This window comes from Culex quinquefasciatus, chromosome 3 (genome assembly GCF_015732765.1).
Source record: "Culex quinquefasciatus strain JHB chromosome 3, VPISU_Cqui_1.0_pri_paternal, whole genome shotgun sequence".
Classification (NCBI taxonomy): domain Eukaryota; kingdom Metazoa; phylum Arthropoda; class Insecta; order Diptera; family Culicidae; genus Culex; species Culex quinquefasciatus.
This window is the reverse complement of record NC_051863.1, coordinates 61,879,023-61,892,183: the sequence shown is the minus strand read 5'-3', so window position 1 is coordinate 61,892,183 and position 13,161 is coordinate 61,879,023. Positions and strand designations below refer to the sequence as shown.

The window sequence follows — 13,161 nt, the reverse complement described above, 5'->3', positions numbered from 1 at the left end:
TTTAAACTGTTTTTTACGAAATTTTGTTTTGCCGCTGCAGGTTGAAAAATTATACTTCGATGCCGGTGTGCTCTTTTGAGCTAAGCTTGCTGGGATTCCCATCTAGATAGAACAAGATAGCACACGGTCATCGAATTATATTTTTTTAAATTTTTTTCGTTGTAATTATCGAAATGAAATCCAAAGCCAAGTCAGCTAATTATTTTTCGAATCCTGGAAAGTTCTTCGCTTTTACAATAAAATTAAGACTAGATCAGTTCAAATTATGCAGGCTTAAAAATATAAAATTTGCTAACAAGTTATAGCAAAATTTATTATGATTGAGCATTTAATTCCGTGCATTTATCTGAGAAATAAATTAAAAAAAAACTGCTGTCATTATCGATTTTATGAAATTTGAGAAAATATTCAGCCAAATTAACTCCTGTAATAAATTTTCGATTCAACCTATCTCATATTATATGAACAATAAAACATACAATAACAGTGTTTCTGAATTTTATCATATTTAGGTCTCCAATTGCAATTATAAAATCAAAACTCATATTGAAGCAATAATTAAAAATCAATATCAATTTATCAAAATGCTTGTTAATTTGGGAGGGGCGCCAAATTGATGCTTCGCCAAGTGCGCCGTAGATCCAAGGTACGGCTCTGGCTATTGACATTATTTCATGGCCAATCACCGAAATTTCAAGTGTTTTGCGATTGATATTTGAGTGCTCTGTACAGCAGGGCCAGATCTTGTGTAGAACACTTCGTTGAGCTGTGTAAGTTTTGCTCAGTGTTCAATCGAACGTCATTTTTCAGTGCGCGTGGAACTCACATGAAACTGAAAAAATATCGAGTGCGGCACTAGAGATTCAGTTCCAAGATGGCGGCGAAACTCGTGCGGAACTAGCGCGAGTTTCTTCAAAGAAACACTTTGACAGCTCTGAGTGCGGCACTCAGTGTGGCACTATCCATCAAACGAACGTACCAACAGGCTGACTCATCTCAGAGGTTTTCGAAATGTGTGCATTGATTTCCACAGTTTTTTTTTATTCAAATCAGAGTAATTTTGAATTAGCGTCATTGCGGTGTAATTACCCCCATAAAATGTTTAGCCCGAACGCCTCTGTCTTCTCTTTTCGAAAATGAAGCCGCTTGGCAAACGTCAAAACAATGGCAACTGTCAAAAACAGTTTGGACGGAATTTTGAAGTGCGCGTCTGATTTTTTGCGTCTCCTTCAAATTCAAAAATTAAAAGCAAATTTTGAAAGCGATTAATTTTTTTCCGACTATCTAACAAAGCAAACAAATTAATTACACAATGGCCGGTTACAATCCCGTCGATTTGGTTGAGGAGGACGCCGCCGATTTGCAGTTTCCCAAAGGTAAACATTCCAACTAGTGTGTAAAAGCGATCCTCTCTTGAATCTTGATTTTTTCACGCAGAGTTCGAGAACGCCGAAACGCTGCTCATCAGCGAGGTGCACATGCTGCTCGAGCACCGCAAGAACCAGAACGAGTCGTCCGAGGAGGAGCAGGAGTTTTCCGACGTGTTCCTCAAGACGTACAACTACACAGGGCTGTTCCGCAAGTTCAAGAACAAGGAGACGATCGCGAGCGTGCGCAACCTGCTCATGTCCAAGAAGCTGCACAAGTTCGAGCTGGCCGCACTCGGGAACCTGTGCCCGGAGGCGCCCGAGGAGGCGAAGGCGCTGATTCCGTCGCTGGAGGGCCGCTTCGAGGACGAGGAGCTGCGGCAGATTTTGGACGATATTGGGACGAAGCGCAGCTTGCAGTACTGAAGGGAGGTTCTCATTTTTTGCTACTTGAAGGAAGTCTGTTGATTTGAGGATTAACATTGTATTTATTTTAACGAGACGAGGGTGACTAAATAAACTGGAAGATGACTCCAATAAACGTGTTTTACTTACGGTTACGACATTTTTAGTAAGGAACGTTGTAGCTGAAGGCGTCTGCCAGGGCGGCCACTGTAAGTAGAGTAGGATTTGAGTACTTCTTTTTGTAAAGCAAGGAACAAACTTACGATGCATCTTCCGCTTCGCATAAACCTCCCGATTCAGCAACTCCGCCAGCTGCTGGTGGCACTTGCAGTACGTCGTCTCCAGCATTCCGACCTGGGCGTTCGCGATAAAGTCTCCGATCATGCTGTTGTCCTCGATGTCCCCGCGGGCGTCCATCTCCACGTACAGCACGTTGCTGTTCCACTCGTCCCGCACGATGTGGACCAGGTTGAGCAGCCGGATGACGCCCTCGCGGAAGGGTTTGCTGTCGTCCGTCTGGAACGAATGATCGTAGATGGTCCCAATGTACGATCGATGGACGGCGATCATTTCGTTCAGATTGTCGGCCGCTTCGAGCCGTTCGTCCAGTTGCATCCCGAGCGACTGCAGCACGTGCGTCATCAGGTGCGAATGGATGCACTGCACGGAGAAGATCATCCAGAACTTGAGCATCGAAAGACGCTTCAGGTTCAGGTCGAGCACGCACGGTTCCTCGTACGGCGGTCGGCGTTTGTAACACTCCGGGAAACGGAGCGACTCCAACGTACAAAGTGCCCACTTGACCTTCAACAGAAACCGGAACAAACAGTTGTAACTGGCCATCGCTTCTTCGTTGATCATGTTGCTCAAATCATTTCCCGGATCGTACAAAATCCTCAGCTTATCGATCGCGTCCAGCACCGTCGTCGGCTCCGCCTTGTGCTCCGGAACAATCTCGATCGTAAACAGCGACGTCATATCATTAAACCGCGAGGCCAAAATATCGTTCAACTGAATCGTCAGCAAGTAAGGATTCGCCCAGCTCTCCCCCGCCTCGATCCTCCTGAACAGATCATTATAGAAATAATACATCAAATCGCTCGCCTCCAACAGCAGCACCTTCCGGACGTTCTTCAAATGATGCAGCACCAGAAACTCCTCCTTGTAGATCGTCGTCACAAAGTGGTTCGCGGCCTGCCGCTTCGTCTCCATCAGATTCTTGATCGCCCCAAACAGGACATGTTCCAGCGGAAGCATCAGCTGGCCGGAAATCGAATTCAGGCGCGTGTACAGCGAGTGGGCATTCGTGAGGCAGCTGGGCGAGGGCGCGGACGGAAGTTTACACTCTTCTCCGTCATCTTCGTCGTCGTCGGTGCAGGCCAGCTGCAGCGAACTGTCCAGCGCCATCATGAGCAGCTCGTCGTCGCAAATCTCGCGAATCTGGTTACGCAGGTTCTGCAGCTTGGACGCGCTGACGGTTTCCTGGAATGAGGGGAGGATTTTTTTTTTTTTTTTCATAAAATTATTTTTATTAGGTCCTTTTCGGTACTGGGACCTGGTTAGGACCGAGTCGGCTTTTGTAATTACAAAAAACATAATAATTACAGAGGATCTTGTGTGTAAATGTTAGTGAGAGGGGAGCCGATTACCCGCGGCCTACTCGGGGTTAGTAGGGAAGGGATTGATGTTAAGGACAAGGCGTGGGATGGGAAGGGGGATTGTGTAGGGGTCTTGGTTGGCTCTGCTGGCCTTTGCTTGTGTCCTCAGCCGCAATTGAGGGGAGGATATTAGTTTATAAATATTCAAAACAAAAATTTATTCTGGTAGTCAATTTTTGACAGCCAACCAAAAAACAAAATTTTTGCGTTGATCGCAGGAGCCGACCATTTTGGTTGCGAAAAACAACAACGATCGCCAAGGACGACTCGCGTAACCATGGTAGCCATAGTTACGAGAAAATAACAAGCTGAAAGTTGTAATGGTCAAGTGCAGACCCCCTGTTCAGCCATACCCGCTTGGGACGTTGGTGAGGTTAGACGCACTTACTAATATTTCTCTCTCTCTTTTTCTCATTCCAGATAGCCGGAGAAATGGGTGCGAAAATGTCTCGCCGTAAAGGGCGAAAGGCCGCTGCGGCCGCCGAAGAGGCCAGTACGGTCGAGGAGTTGGCCACTCCGCGTACGGACGAAGCTGACGTTGACCGGGTTGCGGGTGGCGGACGGGTTGACGGGGGTGATGACTCGGCGGGGGGAATTCCAGAACCGGATCCGCCGGTTCTGGGGCAAAATTTAACAGACTCTTGTTTTGACCATTCCGATGAACCGGCGGATCCGGTTCCGGAAGCCCCGGTGGTAATTGAAATTCCTTTTCCTTTAAATAACTCTTTGGACAATACTGCGGCGGTTCCGATTTCGGAACCGCCCGTGGATCAAAATTCTACTTTGAATGATTTGTCTATTTCAGGGGGGATCGAGGGCCAAATCGAAGAGATTACCGTTGCTCCGATACCGGATCCACCGGTCACGGAGCAAAATTTAAACGATTCTTTGGAAAATTCCGAAAAACCGGTGGATCCGGTTGAGGAATCAACGGTAATCGTTTCAGTTGAATGTTCGGAGCCAACTGAGGTGGCTTCCATTGTGGAACCGCCAGAACGTTACGTTCGCAAAATTAGTTTGGAGGAAGTTCCGGAACAACCAAATTTAAAGGTATTCCCAAATTCAAAAAAAAATGTCCGTTTTTCAGATGAAGCCCAGGTTCAGGAGTTTACAGTTGAGGCATCCTCAATCCCGACTTTTTACACGGTTCTGGTTAAAGATTCCCCAGAATCTGTTCCGGAACTTCCCATTCTAAATTCAAAACAAATAAAATATTTTTGGTGTTACACCTGTCAAAATTCTCGTACGAATTCTTTGCCCTGGTTGCTGCGATTGCGGTATTCCAAATTCTCGATGTGGTTGCGCCATTTGTTTTGTGGTTCGATGTGTTGCGCGGTTATTGGTTTGCTTGTTTTTGTTTGAATTGTTTAATGTTTCTTCTCGTTTCATGAGCTGTTTCTTGTTAGGAGCGTTTTTCAGTTACTGATGATGATGACGATTGATAACGATGACGATGATGATTAAATGCGATGAATATTGGATGGATTAGTAAGGTAAGTTTTGATTTTGGTCACAAATAATTTATTACAAATAATTACAAATGTATCGTTTTGTCATTTCAGATGCCGAATTTCTGGACTGGACTGGACGATACTGACGGAGCTGGGACGGAGAGGCCTTTGACTGGAGATTTGTTATTATGAATGAAATGTATTTTATTTCTGTATTCCATTGTATGAAATAAATGTATGAAAACATTGAAAACAATTATTCTGCTTTATTTTAAGAATGTGGTACTTTAATAAATTTCAATTTAAAAATTCCAAAAATTAAAAAAAATGAAAATCTTGACAATTTCAAAACTTTTAGAAATTTGAAAAAATTGAGAAAATTTAAAAATTTGAATTTTTTTTAAAGTTTAATTTTTTTTAATTATTTTTTTATTTCAAAAATTAAAAAAAAAAACAATTTTATAAGATTCAAAAATTTCAAAAAATTTAAAAATTCCAAAAATTATTTTTTTATTTCAAAAATTAAAAAAAAACAATTTTATAAGATTAAAAAATTTCAAAAAATTTAAAAAACTTTAAAAATTCCAAAAAATTCGAAAATTTCAAAAATTTCAAAAATTTCAAAAATTTCAAAAATTTTAAAAATTTCAAAAATTTCAAAAATTTCAAAAATTTTGAAAATTTTAAAAATTTCAAAAATTTTAAAAATTTCAAAAATTTCAAAAATTTCAAAAATTTCAAAAATTTCAAAAATTTCAAAATTTTTTAAAAATTTTAAAAAATTTCAAAAATTTAAAAAAAAAACAAAGAAATTAAAAATTTCAAAAAATTCAAGACTTTTAAAATTTAAAAAATTTAAAAAAATTTTAAAAAATTTAAAAGTTTCAAAAATTCCAAAAATTTCAAAAATTTCTAAAATTTCTAAAATTTCTAAAATTTCTAAAATTTCAAAAATTTCAAAAATTTAAAAAATTTCAAAAGTTTCAAAAATTTTAAAATTTCAAAATTTCAAAATTTCAAAATTTTAAAATTTCAAAATTTCAAAATTTCAAGGATTTCAAAATTTAAAAAAAAAAAAAATCAAAATTTCAAAATTCATATTTTTAAAATTTTAAAAACTTCAAAAATTTCAAAAATTTCAAAAATTTCAAAAATTTCAAAAATTTTAAAAATTTCAAAAATTTCAAAAATTTCAAAAATTTCAAAAATTTCAAAAATTTCAAAAATTTCAAAAATTTCAAAAATTTCAAAAATTTCAAAAAAATCAAAAAATCAAAAAATTTAAAAATTTCAAAAAAATCAAAAATTTTAAAAATTTTAAAAATTTTAAAGATTTTAAAAAATTTAAAAATTTCAAAATTTCAAAAATTTCAAAAATTCAAAAATTTCGAAAATTTCAAAAATTTCAAAAATTTCAAAAATTTCAAAAAGTTCAAAAATTTCAAAAATTTCAAAAAATTTCAAGAATTTCAAAAATTTCAAAAAATTTCAAAAATTTCAAAATTTTTTTGACCATTCCGATGAATCGGCGGATCCGGTTCCGGAAGCCCCGGTGGTAATTGAAATTCCTTTTCCTTTAAATAACTCTTTGGACAATACTGCGGCGGTTCCGATTCCGGAACCGCCCGTAGATCAAAATTCTACTTTGAATGATTTGTCTATTTCAGGGGGGATCGAGGGCCAAATCGAAGAGATTACCGTTGCTCCGATACCGGATCCACCGGTCACGGAGCAAAATTTAAACGATTCTTTGGAAAAATCCGAAAAACCGGTGGATCCGGTTGAGGAATCAACGGTAATCGTTTCAGTTGAATGTTCGGAGCCAACTGAGGTGGCTTCCATTGTGGAACCGCCAGAACGTTACGTTCGCAAAATTAGTTTGGAGGAAGTTCCGGAACAACCAAATTTAAAGGTATTCCCAAATTCAAAAAAAAAATGTCCGTTTTTCAGATGAAGCCCAGGTTCAGGAGTTTACAGTTGAGGCATCCTCAATCCCGACTTTTTACACGGTTCTGGTTAAAGATTCCCCAGAATCGGTTCCAGAACTTCCCATTCTAAATTCAAAACAAATAAAATATTTTTGGTGTTACACCTGTCAAAATTCTCGTACGAATTCTTTGCCCTGGTTGCTGCGATTGCGCTATTCAAAATTTTCGATGTGGTTGCGCCATTTGTTTTGTGGTTCGATGTGTTGCGCGGTTATTGGTTTGCTTGTTTTTGTTTGAATTGTTTAATGTTTCTTCTCGTTTCATGAGCTGTTTCTTGTTAGGAGCGTTTTTCAGTTACTGATGATGATGACGATTGATAACGATGACGATGATGATTAAATGCGATGAATATTGGATGGATTAGTAAGGTAAGTTATGAGATCGTTAACAAATAATTTATTACAAATAATTACAAATGTATCGTTTTGTCATTTCAGATGCCGAATTTCTGGACTGGACTGGACGATACTGACGGAGCTGGGACGGAGAGGCCTTTGACTGGAGATTTGTTATTATGAATGAAATGTATTTTATTTCTGTATTCCATTGTATGAAATAAATGTATGAAAACATTGAAAACAATTGTTCTGCTTTATTTTAAGAATGTGGTACTTTAATAAATTTCAATTTAAAAATTCCAAAAATTAAAAAAAAAGAAAATCTTGACAATTTCAAAACTTTTAGAAATTTGAAAAAATTGAGAAAATTTAAAAATTTGAATTTTTTTTAAAGTTTAATTTTTTTAATTATTTTTTTATTTCAAAAATTAAAAAAAAAAAACAATTTTATAAGATTCAAAAATTTCAAAAAATTTAAAAAATTTAAAAATTCCAAAAATTATTTTTTTATTTCAAAAATTAAAAAAAAAACAATTTTATAAGATTAAAAAATTTCAAAAAATTTAAAAAACTTTAAAAATTCCAAAAAATTCGAAAATTTCAAAAATTTCAAAAATTTCAAAAATTTCAAAAATTTCAAAAGTTTTAAAAATTTCAAAAATTTCAAAAATTTCAAAAATTTTGAAAATTTTAAAAATTTCAAAAATTTCAAAAATTTTAAAAATTTTAAAAATTTCAAAAATTTCAAAAATTTCAAAATTTTTTAAAAATTTTAAAAAATTTCAAAAATTTAAAAAAAAAACAAAGAAATTAAAAATTTCAAAAAATTCAAGACTTTTAAAATTTCAAAAATTTAAAAAAAATTAAAAGTTTCAAAAATTCCAAAAATTTCAAAAATTTCTAAAATTTCAAAAATTTCTAAAATTTCAAAAATTTCAAAAGTTTTAAAAGTTTCAAAAATTTTAAAAATTTCAAAAATTTCAAAAATTTTAAAAATTTCAAAAATTTCAAAAATTTCAAAAATTTCAAGGATTTCAAAAATTAAAAAAAAAACAAAAAATCAAAAATTTCAAAAAATTCATATTTTTTAAAATTTTAAAAACTTCAAAAATTTCAAAAATTTCAAAAATTTCAAAAATTTCAAAAATTTCAAAAATTTCAAAAATTTCAAAAAAATCAAAAAATCAAAAAATTTAAAAATTTCAAAAAAATCAAAAATTTTAAAAATTTTAAAAATTTTAAAGATTTTAAAATTCAAAATTTCAAAATTTCAAAATTTCAAAATTTCAAAATTTCAAAATTCAAAATTTCAAAATTTCAAAATTTCAAAATTTCAAAATTTCAAAATTTCAAAATTTCAAAATTTCAAAATTTCAAAATTTCAAAATTTCAAAATTTCAAAATTTCAAAAGTTCAAAATTTCAAAATTTCAAAATTTCAAGAATTTCAAAATTTCAAAATTTCAAAATTTCAAAATTTCAAAATTTCAAAATTTCAAAATTTCAAAATTTCAAAATTTCAAAATTTCAAAAATTTCAAAATTTCAAAATTTCAAAATTTCAAAATTTCAAAATTTCAAAATTTCAAAATTTCAAAAATTTTAAAAATTTCAAAAATTTCAAAGATTTCAAAAATTTCAAAAATTTCAAAAATTTCAAAAATTTCAAAAATTTCAAAAATTTCAAAAATTTCTAAAATTTCTAAAATTTCCAAAAATTTCAAAAATTCTAAAAATTTCAAAAATTTCAAAAATTTTAAAAAAATTAAAAATTTTAAAAATTTCAAAAATTTCAAAAAATTCAAAAAATTCAAAAAATTTTAAAATTTTAAAAATTTCAAATTTTTCAAAAATTTTTAAAAATTTCAAAAAGTGTGGTGGAGAGAGTGGAATTATTGGTCTCAAATCCATTGAAATTTAAAAGAAATTGATTTTTTTTAATTTTGTGATTTTTTCAAAGTAAAAAAATAAATTTTTCTTTTTAATAAAAAAATATTTACAAATTACGATCGTAATTTCTCGATCCACGATCGAGATTTCTCAACAGTAAAATTACGATCATAATTTCTCGATGGTACATAAGTCGTAATTTGTCGATGGTAGATCGAGATTTGTCGATGGTAATTCGTAACTTACTATCGAGATATCTCGATCGTGTTTTGAAATTTCAAAAAAAAAACAAAAAAATATGCTCCACTTGATTTTTGCCCTTGGGCAAATTGTATTTAAAAGTTTCAAGACAAAATATTCCCGTAATTTGAAAAAGGTTGTTATGTTACAGACATGTCCAGTATGACAAAGAACATTTTTAAATAAATAGAAAAACGTTACTTAATCCACCGGAAGGTGGTTGCTGCCTTCCTCCTAAAAGCCTTGCAACCACACACTACGAAAGCTTTGGCTAACGCTTACTTAGTAAAGACACTATACATCTGAGTGCTGCCATCTAGGTATGATAAATTTAATGAACCATTTGAAAGCACTGCAGTGTTTGTGTGCGTGCACTGAGCGTAAAGTTCCGACAGCTATCCGCCGGAGCTTTCAAATTATGTAAATAATGACCCTTTTAGTATCAACCAAAACAGTTTTTCGAACATATCTTTTAAAGTACTGCACCAAGCCGGATGAAATTTAAAAAAGACTTAAAGAACCTGAAGGCAAATCCAAAAACATAGATCCGGACAAAATCGGTCGAGCCAGTTCCGAGAAAAGTGTGTGAGAAAAAAAATTCTACGTCCATTCACACGCACAGACATTTGCTCAGAATTTGATTCTGAGTCAATATGTATACGTAAAGGTATATCTGGCAGGCTTGAGCATGATCATGAGCATGAGCAAGGTTGACTGCCAATGAGCTGCTACTCCGTTATTGACAGATCAGCTGAAGTTAAACAATGAATCAAAAATGATCAGTGGGAGCCAACCATCCGTTCACTGTTTAACCCCTGAAGACCCCGACTTTATTAGTCAATACCGGCGCCCTCCCAAGAAGCCTGCAGTTCAACAAAAGGGAGGAATGTTAGTCCGATAGTTGAAGTTGCAGACTCATCAAGCACACAGTTTTTCGCTATATACTTGTTGATACCGCTTGAGACCGTTGAATCCACAGCATCTCCTTCAAGCATCACGTGATTATTATTTTTTGGGTTAGTAGGATAAGGTATTGGCTTTTCGATGCCTCCCGAGCTACGATGCTATGGGGAGGACTTTCATAACAAACCCGTCGGCGAGCCTTCCGAGCAACGATGCTATGGGAAGGTCTTTCTAATTAGCACACCAAAACACTCGCGCACAGGTATTTAAATACTGAATAAATGTAATTTTTCATCACGATTACCCAGACGACATTGATGATATAGGAAGGACTTTTTTACAGTCATTTACAGTAATACTTAAACTTATTTTAATGCAACAATTCACACGACGTCGTGCCTCCCGATCAACGATGATGTAGGAAGGACTTGAGCAAGCCAATCAGGATGAAACACGAAATAAAATTCTCTTCTTTTCACACACAATGCCACATAATTGCCGATCCCTATGATGCTATGAGACGCGGGTTCGATTCCCGCCTTATCCACTGAGCTTCTATCGGATGGTGAAGTAAAACGTCGGTCCCGGTTTCTCCTGTCTCGTCAGAGGCGCTGGAGCAGAAATCCCACGTTAGAGGAAGGCCATGCCCCGGGGGGCGTAGTGCCAATAGTTTCGTTTTTTTTTTTTTTTTGCCACATAATTGACCGCGCGTCATCACCCAACAAATTGAACTCCGTAAAGGTATATCTGGCAGGCTTATTTAAAAAGTTCAATTTTTGAGTGATTTTATAGCCTTGCCTCAGTGAGGTGAGGAAGGCAAAAATAATTACAAAAAGTTCTGAGTAAGGAAACCCACCTTCGCAAACTTCTCCACCTGCAGTCTCGACTCCTCCGCACCCTCCAACGCCGCCACCGCTTCACTTTTCTCCTCCACCGTCCGGAACCCGTCGAGCACGTCCACGATCGCCTCCAGAAAGCCCACGTACAGCATTCCCTCCTCCCACGCGCATCCGCTCCTCAAATCACTAATCCGGTCCAAACAGCTCAAGATGTTCAGCGTGTAGCCGGCCTCCAGCGAGTGGTGCATCAACAGCTGAATGATGGCGTCCGTTTCGATCACCTCGGAAATTGCGGCACTCACGTAAAACGAGCGCTTCTTACACTTGGAGAAGAGTCGGGCGCGATAGCCGGTGACGCTTGTTCCGTCCGCCTCGGAGTACGTCTTTTCCACGAGGAACTCTTCGCGCCAGTCGTCCAGGCGACCTTCGGTCCACCACATGTCGATGATGTTCATGTAGCCTTTCAGGGTTGAAAGGAGGAGGGAGAAGGCGAGGTTGGACTTGGCCAGGTTGCCGCTGAGTTTAACGCTGCGGAAGAGGCCGGACAGGAGGTGGGCCACGGCGATGTGGGCCGGGAATTTGGTCCAGTCGAGGACGGAGTAGCGGTGGATGTCGTTGAGGTTTTTCAGGAGTTGGAATTGGGGCTCCAGGTCGTGGAACAGGGTTATGATGGTGAAGATGCGGTCGGGTTGTTGCGCGATGGCTTGTTTTTCCAGATCGACGACGGTGGTTTCGAGGTTTTTGAGGAAGTCGCGCACGCCGGACGCGTAGCATTCGAAGCTGTACGGGGCGGGGATGGGTTTGCTCGAGGTGTTGGCGACCTTCTGGCAAAAGTTTCGCAAGCGATACACGATCGTCATATGTTCGGTGAAGTTGAGCAGGAAGGTGTGCAGGCCACGCTCGGTTGTACTCGAGAGGGACACGTTCGAGTTGATCCAAACCTGATCGTCGTCGATTCGGAAGAACTTGCAATTCGCTGGATTTGTAAACATCCACAGAATCTCTCGAATTAAACAATACTCTGACACTGTAGAAACTGGATCCGGTTTGATGAAGCTGTGGGAAGCCTTCAAAATCGTTTGACTCCAATAGTCGCAGAATGAGGCGCCCTCATGCGAGCTGTTGACCTCAGCTTTGGCCTTCGGATTCTGCCACCAGTTCGACTGGACGTTTTCCTTGAGCCAATTCTCCGATCCCGAAGCATCAAAGCTCTCATATCCCAAATCTCGCTTCGGCGACTCAACTCTCGTATAAATAACCACCTCCTTCGCTTCAACCTTCGACTCCTCCACCACTTCAGGAACCACCTGCTCTCCCTCTCCCTCCTCTTCACCCTCCGAATCCGTCCACTCACTCAGCTCCGAATCATCCTCCACCTCCCTCCCTCTCCCAACCTCAATATCATCCTCCCTCAGCTCCTCCACCAACTCCCTCCGCTCATCGTCCTCAACGGCATCAACCTCCGACCCCGACCCCGCTTCCAACATCGCAACCGGCGACCCGCGCCGTACCCGTTCCTTCAGCGCCCCCACCGGATTGTGCGCCACCGTCATCAGAAACAGCAGCACCGACCACTGAATGTCGTGCACGTAATGATCCGCGCAGGCCGGTTCCACCACAAACGCCTCGAACAACCCGCGGAACTGGTCCGCTACCCGTTCCAGATTTGAAATGCGCAAGTTTTGCATCAATCCGTCCGCCCGCCGCCGAATCTCGTGGCTGTTGACCGACAGAAAGCGGTGGTTCCGGATCGTGGCCACCGCAAACTGGTGGCACAGTGTGAAGTTTTCTTCCGTTTCCTGTAAAAGAACCATCACTTAGAGCAAGATTAACAAACAATGTTAACTTAAAACCTACATCGAAACCAGTCAGCTGCTGGATCAGCTCCGGAATCAGCAGCTGGATGTAGCCTTCGCGTTCCTCGTAGGCTTGGGACATTTTTTAACAGTAAGTTAACACTAAACAACCAGCTAATCACTCAATTTCATTTGTTATAAGTACTTAATAATGGAAAACAGAAAGCAACTGCGGGAGCCGCGGAGAAAACAAATTTTGAACAACAAACGGAATGTTTTGATTTTTGA

The 13,161-nt window shown here is 37.7% G+C and overlaps 3 protein-coding genes across 6 annotated transcripts in view; 2 read left to right on the top strand and 1 right to left on the bottom strand.

Annotated features, from left to right (window-relative positions):
- The window catches only part of LOC119768621, a 25,394-nt gene extending 20,262 nt beyond the window's left edge, over window positions 1-5,132 (top strand). Inside the window, exons 1-4 of one of the 4 annotated variants that reach the window (XM_038258811.1) lie at window positions 3,546-3,753; window positions 3,851-4,123; window positions 4,823-4,923; window positions 4,993-5,132. In XM_038258811.1, the coding sequence (XP_038114739.1) occupies window positions 3,751-3,753; window positions 3,851-4,123; window positions 4,823-4,894 (348 nt within the window). In that variant the 5' untranslated portion in view covers window positions 3,546-3,750 and the 3' untranslated portion in view covers window positions 4,895-4,923; window positions 4,993-5,132. Of the gene's footprint in view, window positions 1-3,545; window positions 3,754-3,850; window positions 4,924-4,992 lie in introns of those variants that run through there. The other 3 variants (XR_005278108.1, XR_005278107.1, XR_005278109.1) reach the window with 3 other exon arrangements.
- On the top strand, window positions 1,165-1,904 carry LOC6039506 (DNA-directed RNA polymerase II subunit Rpb4). Its single transcript, XM_001849057.2, has 2 exons — window positions 1,165-1,376; window positions 1,438-1,904. Exons 1-2 carry the CDS (start codon window positions 1,313-1,315, stop codon window positions 1,791-1,793), a joined length of 420 nt encoding a protein of 139 aa, XP_001849109.1. The 5' UTR covers window positions 1,165-1,312; the 3' UTR covers window positions 1,794-1,904.
- Window positions 1,836-13,161, bottom strand: LOC6039504 (gamma-tubulin complex component 5). Its single transcript, XM_038258810.1, has 4 exons — window positions 12,935-13,161; window positions 11,095-12,876; window positions 2,036-3,254; window positions 1,836-1,979 (listed from the first exon to the last, which is right to left on the bottom strand). The coding sequence occupies exons 1-4, from the start codon at window positions 13,013-13,015 to the stop codon at window positions 1,936-1,938; spliced, it is 3,126 nt and encodes a 1,041-aa protein (XP_038114738.1). The 5' UTR covers window positions 13,016-13,161; the 3' UTR covers window positions 1,836-1,935.

Bases quoted from the DNA above. Each gene is read 5' to 3' on its own strand.
- LOC6039506 (XM_001849057.2), top strand. From the start codon at position 1,313: ATGGCCGGTTACAATCCCGTCGATTTGGTTGAGGAGGACGCCGCCGAT. The intron at 1,377-1,437 runs GTAAACATTCCA...TTTTTCACGCAG, and splicing joins CGATTTGCAGTTTCCCAAAG to AGTTCGAGAACGCCGAAACG.
- LOC6039504 (XM_038258810.1), bottom strand. From the start codon at position 13,015: ATGTCCCAAGCCTACGAGGAACGCGAAGGCTACATCCAGCTGCTGATT. The intron at 3,255-11,094 runs GTGGGTTTCCTT...CCCTCATTCCAG, and splicing joins AGGTGGAGAAGTTTGCGAAG to GAAACCGTCAGCGCGTCCAA. The intron at 1,980-2,035 runs GTAAGTTTGTTC...CTCTACTTACAG, and splicing joins TGCGAAGCGGAAGATGCATC to TGGCCGCCCTGGCAGACGCC.